This window comes from Phoenix dactylifera, unplaced genomic scaffold, assembly GCF_009389715.1.
Source record: "Phoenix dactylifera cultivar Barhee BC4 unplaced genomic scaffold, palm_55x_up_171113_PBpolish2nd_filt_p 000932F, whole genome shotgun sequence".
Classification (NCBI taxonomy): domain Eukaryota; kingdom Viridiplantae; phylum Streptophyta; class Magnoliopsida; order Arecales; family Arecaceae; genus Phoenix; species Phoenix dactylifera.
The window spans coordinates 174643-180896 of record NW_024068291.1 but is presented as its reverse complement, the minus strand read 5'-3'; the positions used below and the strand labels follow the sequence as shown (position 1 = coordinate 180896).

The 6254-nt window shown below is 36.9% G+C and overlaps 1 protein-coding gene across 2 annotated transcripts; it reads right to left on the bottom strand.

Annotated features, from left to right (window-relative positions):
- Positions 1-1088: 1088 nt before the first annotated feature.
- On the bottom strand, positions 1089-6254 carry LOC103696241. Of its 2 annotated transcripts, XM_039120987.1 has the most exons (5): positions 5801-6238; positions 5569-5697; positions 4762-4860; positions 2266-2347; positions 1089-1322 (listed from the first exon to the last, which is right to left on the bottom strand). In XM_039120987.1, the coding sequence occupies exons 1-4, from the start codon at positions 5966-5968 to the stop codon at positions 2273-2275; spliced, it is 471 nt and encodes a 156-aa protein (XP_038976915.1). In that variant the 5' UTR covers positions 5969-6238; the 3' UTR covers positions 1089-1322; positions 2266-2272. The 2 variants fall into 2 exon arrangements, with proteins under 2 accessions (XP_038976915.1, XP_038976914.1); XM_039120986.1 differs by lacking the exons at positions 1089-1322; positions 2266-2347 and adding an exon at positions 2499-3012 and having other exon boundaries at positions 5801-6254.

The following is a 6254-nucleotide window of genomic DNA, read 5'->3' as shown; positions in this document are numbered from 1 at the left end:
CACGCACCTGTGATGGTGTTGCAGCCATCATCTCTCCTACCACAACCATAGTCCTTAGCCGATCCTCATCAAATCTAATTATGGTGGCAGTCCTATTAGCTCCAACATTAGTCCTTATTCCCTTTGGTTCTATTGGGGGATACTCAAAACCAGTAGACTGACCCTTTGCTACTATGTTTGAAGTGGAGGGTCATGTTGCTGTTGTTGCCGTTAGAGAAGGAGGCGACCCAACTGGTTCCTCCTCATGCTCTTCTTCTTATTCTATTCTAACTTCCTCCCTTAGTCCTAGTCCAGTGCCCATCAATCTTGGAGTATCCTATTCTATGGGGAATCTTTCTGTTGTACATGTCCTAATGAAATGGCTCCTTTTTTCTCAACTCTCAAATCCGCTCCAAAATTCTTTAAGATAATAGTTAATATCATATCATAAGGTAAAGTAGAGTTAGCTCTGCTTACGATTGATGCATCTATCTAATCAAAAACAAAGTGAGGTTCCATGGAATGTTGTTAACACATGAAACATCACACAAATATCTCAATCTGAGATATATTCAAATCTCCTAATCTTAGAAAAAAAAATTCGAAAAACTTTATTATGGAAGCCACATCTCAGCAGTCAACCGATTTGCATTATTTCTTTCATTCCTAGAAAAGCCTGGTCTACCCATGATACATTCAATCGCAACTTTTTTATGTTTCAATCTATTGCTGCCATACCCTCACTAGGCATATGCAGGAATTTGGCTAACTCCTCAAAATTAAAAGAATTTTTTTACCTTTGACAAAAGATTCCATATTTTTTTAAATTCCAAACTTGATTTTGTTTTTGAATTCTCTCACTAACAAGTTGCCTCCTTAAAACTGCACAAATATGGTGAGGCTTTCTTCTTTAAGAAATTTAAAATCGATGTTCCTCCCAATTGTCATAATCTGAGCAGACAAGGGGATTTTGCTCAGGATTCTTGGAGAGGTCGAGGGTTCAGGTCTTCTTTGCTCTTGGACCTTAAAAGCTCCTTCCATCCTCCTTTCTAAGATTTCCGTTTCTTTGCCCTTCCTCTTTCTACGAGTGGTTGCCTTCCTTGGGGCCATTAGGATAAGGATAGTTTGATTCAAGGTTGGAAAAAGGTTTTGGAACAAACATTTTACAAGAATTAGTGACACCCCTATGTATCAATTGAAAAGCTACATAACCAGATTTCATGATGACAGAATGTTACACCTCTCACTGAACACCATGTTACTCAGGCTGCTGCCCACTGAAATTAATTGACTTTCAGCTCTTTTGATTTCTTCATGCTTGATGTTGCCTCCCTCACACCAGTCTACAAAGAATTAGAACCGACAAGAAAACTTAAAAACGTCAGTCAGCAGGTCAAGCGAAGTATGTTACAAGAACAGAGCGTCAGCAACACCTCTTGTTGTTTCTTGGTATTAGTTGAATATCATTAATGATAAAATATATTTATGGCATAAATCAACTCATGAGTCATCCACAATAACATGGGGATGGAAACCAGGTGATACCTATCAAATTATGATTCCAAGATGACTAGTAAAACGGCCATAGTATTAGTACTCTGTTAGAGCGACAAGCAATAGTTTGAGGTGAGCATAAAAGGAAAAAGATACTCAATGATTATGAATGGCCAATAAGTATAAAGGATAGATGTTGGTAGATGAAAAAACATGCCTCAAAAAGGAATTTCATTTTTCACTTGTATTTTATAATGTATAAGTGCTTACAGGAGTCAAACTGTGATCACTGGATTTGACACTGATGAGGAACAAATATAATGCGACAATATTACAAGGTGGTTGCTCAATTGGAGGCACAGATGTGTAATGTCAGATAGAAATTGGAATCATTACTATGCATCTAGCAATCACTACAGCAACTGACATAGCTATTTCAAGGTGCCTAGCAACTTAAACATTAAGATTCAATCACTCCATCTATAATTATGATATGAACCCACAGATGCATGAAGAAAGTGATTTAAAATGCTTAATCAAATAGCTCACCAAAGCTGTTAAGTATAAAATTTTTCTTATTTTAAATCAGTTGCAGAGAGCTTGCCCATAGATCCCTCAAGGTATCCTTCTTGACCTAAACCGCCTCAGCATAGCTCTTACCATCTTCAATAGACTTAAGAACCTCAGCATAATTCTTTTTTCCCAAAGGAGTGGTGTGACATTTAACAAAATAAGCATACAAGTCTATATTCATTGAGACAATACAAAAAGAAAGTTATTCCATCTACATACCTCTTCTTCAGCTCTTCTTATTGATAACCATGCTTTCTAACTCTGTTCTGAAGGATGCAAACTCAGCAGCCAATTTTCTTGTCTGGATAATGCACAAATTTCCAGCAAAACAAACAATTTTTGAGAAATGCTAGTAGGAAGGGGGCAAAAAGGAGAGATGTTGAAGAACATGAGCACATATTACTAAAGTTCCATTCTCTGATGTGAGAACTACAACTAAAGTAACAGAATTATGATATATATCCAAGGGAAAAATATTCAATGAAAATGGTCAAACACTATATCTTATACCTTCTCTAAGATCTATGGGAAAGAAACAAAATACCTCCTTTAAATCATTCAGAATGGCATTATTTTTGTGACCCGTTTCAAATCCAGGACAAAGTGGAGATAACTTTCAAATGCATACAAGTGGACAATTTATGAGAAACTAATCCTTCAGTAAAACATTCTCTCGAACCTGTCAATTTGGTTCAAACACACTAGCAACACAAATCAAACACAAGAACTTTTTTCAGTATCAGTCTAGATCTTTTTCCATTTCAGGCCATTAAGGACCATGTTCAATGCATTTTCAGAATTAAATTCAAGTCACTTGATATGGGAACTGGTAGACCAATGTCTATATTCATCAAAAGGATACAAGCATTCCCATCGTCGTACCTCCTCTCCAGCACTTTTGAAATTGATAATCCCACTTTCTAAATCATGTTCGAAGGATGCAAACTCAGCAGCCAATTTTCTTGTCTGGATAATGTATAAATCTCCAGCAAAACATACAAGTTCTAAGAATTGCAAAGTCATAGTAGAAGGGGCAAAAGGAGAGATATTGAAAAACATAAGCAAATTGCTAAAGTTCCATTCCTCGGTGTCAAAACCACAACTAAACCAAAAACAGAATCAAGATAGTATATCCAAAGGAAAAAAATTATATGAAAATGAAGAAACACTGCATCTTATATCTTCTATAAGAACTAGGAGAAAGAATTCATCTCCTTTAAATCATTCATAATGATATTACATTTGGGACCAGTTCCAAATCCAGGACAAAATGGAGCTAACTTTCAAAAGCATACAAGTGGAGAATTTATAAGAACTCAACCTTCAGTACAACTTTCTCTAGAAGCTGTAAATTTGCTTCAAACATACAAGCAACAGAAATAAAATACAGAAGAACATTTTTCAGAATCAGTCTAGATCCTTTTCAGACTCAGCCCATTAAGGACCATGTTCAATGCATTTTCAGGATTAAATTTAAGTCACTTGATACAGAACCGGTAGACCAGTGCATGTTAGGGTTAAATTTAAGTCATATGCCATTGCAGGATAAAGGAAGCCATACACAACTATGGTCAATATCTGAAGAAAACCCAGAAATCCTCTAACTATATGATTACATTCTATAGCTCTAGCGCTCAACTAGTAAGAAGTGACTAATAATTTTCCAAGGATGAGTGCAAACAGTCAAAAAAGTCGAAAAAGTTATCAACAATGAAGAATCAGGTCTCTTGGTTCTAAAAATTTATCATTTGAGCATCAATATAGAATGCGAAACCTCTAGACAAACAAGATAAAAAAACCAAGACTCAAATATAGCATAAGGACATAACATGTCCAAGTTTGATTGAACCACTGAACACTATCAAAGGATGACTAGACAAAGGTTCTAAAGGCCATGATTGGCTTAGTTCACTGATATAAATAAAATACCATATATAGTTCCCAGATACAAGACAAATATGGTAACAGACGCGCTGATTGGTATCATCTAGTAATATCATAAAGCAATTATATATAGAAAATAAGGAAAATATAAGCCTTAATGAAGGTCAACTCGATCTCAATGTATGTTTGTGGTGTTGGAGCTTGGTGGCTCCAAACAAGGAAAGACAGGCTATCTCTACTAAGGAAAAGCTCCTCACTTTGAAGGAAATGAGAAGGATTGTAACACCTAATCTACCAGGAAAGCATGTGAGTAGGGTAGAGACCTATGTTTCAAAGTCATGTTCTATGCTCTTATAAATACAGTGTTCCATAAAAGAGAATATTTTTGGAAGTCTATCATCACCTTCCCTAGCCTACATAAAGAACATCTAATAATCTTGTATTGTACATGAAAATCATCTAAAAAGTTTGATGGAGCACCTTCTGCCTGGACAGATAATAAATGTTTCTATAAAACGAAAATGAGCAAGCAAGTTTGTTACCAAAAGTGGCATCAGGAGATCCAAGCTGGTGTTGCTGCAAAATGTTGCTTAATGTGGATATTGTCACCCTCATGTCAAAGAAGAATGATACAGTATATTAACAAAACAATGCCTGACTACACTGCCCTTTTTGTTCTTGTATTATCTTCTCAAATTAAGGATTGCTGTTTTCACCATTTTCTTGTCTTTAAGCTTTAATCCAAGAATTTCTATAATCAAGATGATAAAACTCAATTAAATTGTTGCCAAATTTTAGTAAATAACTAAATCAAGAAAATTTATCTCATACATTTTCCATCAAATTCTCCAGCTGGATGCTCACAGATGCTATCATCTCCTTCTCCTTGTTGGAGTTCTTCAACTCCTCAGTGCTCATGCTCACATCAGTCTATAAAAATTACAACAGAATTAGAGCTACCATTAAAGAGTTTCAGCACTTAGACAGAGAACAATTTATAATATTGTATTAACACATAAGGATATCTGAAAAAAGTTGGAACACCAACTGCCCAATCTAATAACAAATGGTTCTAACTGAAAATATCCCTTGGGAATGAGAACTTAAAGCCATTAACATTCAAGCTGAAACATCACAGTGGCACCAGGATATCCAAACTGATGTTGTTGCAGAATTAAACTCTACTCTCAGAGCATTAATCGCAAAAAAAAAAAGAATAAAAAAATCAACTCTTTTAGCAATTGAAATCCAAGAATTCTAAATTAGAATTAGATAGAGAAAGTGCTATAATCTTGTATTGATTCATGGACATCATATAGATAAACTAGAGGAGCATCCACAGCCTAATCAAATATCAAATGGTTCTATGGAGAAACATCATCAGCATACAAGTTTGAACATCCAAAATATCAAAAGTAGCATCAATACATGCAAGCTGGTGTTTTTGCACGATTTTACTTAAAACTCTTCATATTTAAACCATCAAAATCCAAGAATTTCAGTCACCACAAGAATCAAGACCCAAGAATGCAATGACGAATATTGAAACATGTAACATTCAATCAAGAACGATTCAAATCCGACGCTATTCAGAGGGTAACCAATTCAAATCGAATCAAGAAGCTTTCTATCTCATACCTTCGCCGGCTCTTCACAGGGCATCGTCAATTTCATCATTTCATTCTCCAGCTTGGCGCACTTTGCTGCCACCGCCGCCTTGTCCTCAATGCACTTCTTCAGCCCGTCGTCAAATGTTCTAGCTTCAATCTATAACAATTGCAACGGTATCAGAGCTACGATAGAAAGAAAACCCTGGAGATCAGAAAAGCACATCATATGGAAAAGAAAAAGGCAATAATTATAAGGGAACCTGGTGGTTCTCCAGGAGCGTTTTCCTGTAGTTGAGGTTGTCTTCGAGAGCAGAGACGCGTTCCTGGAGGCGCCGGCGAGCGGCCTGACAGCTCTGGAGCATCAGCTGCATGGTCGACGCGGAGGAGCAATCGGCGGATTCTTCCATACTATGATGGCTGGAAGCCATTAGAACACCTCTAAGAATCGATCCTACTCGAAGCCAGTGACGAAGAAAATGGCGATCTTCTGAACCCCAAAAAGGGATTTCGGGTTGGGAGAAGGAAACAAAAAAGGAGATCGGGAAAGGGAGCAAAGCCTCGGAAACCCTGGAACAAGAAGCTCTCTACCAAAGAAGGGAGGGAGAGGGGAAGTAGAAGGGGGAGAGAGGACAGACCGACAGAGCCTTTATACTGAGAGACAGGAGGGAACCGCATCAGGGGCAGAAATTAGAGAAATTATGTACCCCTGAACTA

Excerpts from the sequence above, each read along its gene's own strand:
- LOC103696241 (XM_039120986.1), bottom strand. The coding sequence starts at position 5,968 with ATGGCTTCCAGCCATCATAGTATGGAAGAATCCGCCGATTGCTCCTCC. Across the intron at positions 5,698-5,800 it reads CGCTCCTGGAGAACCACCAG|ATTGAAGCTAGAACATTTGA; the intron begins GTTCCCTTATAA and ends CAATTGTTATAG. Across the intron at positions 3,013-4,761 it reads TGGAGAATTTGATGGAAAAT|ACAAGAAAATTGGCTGCTGA; the intron begins GTATGAGATAAA and ends TACATTATCCAG.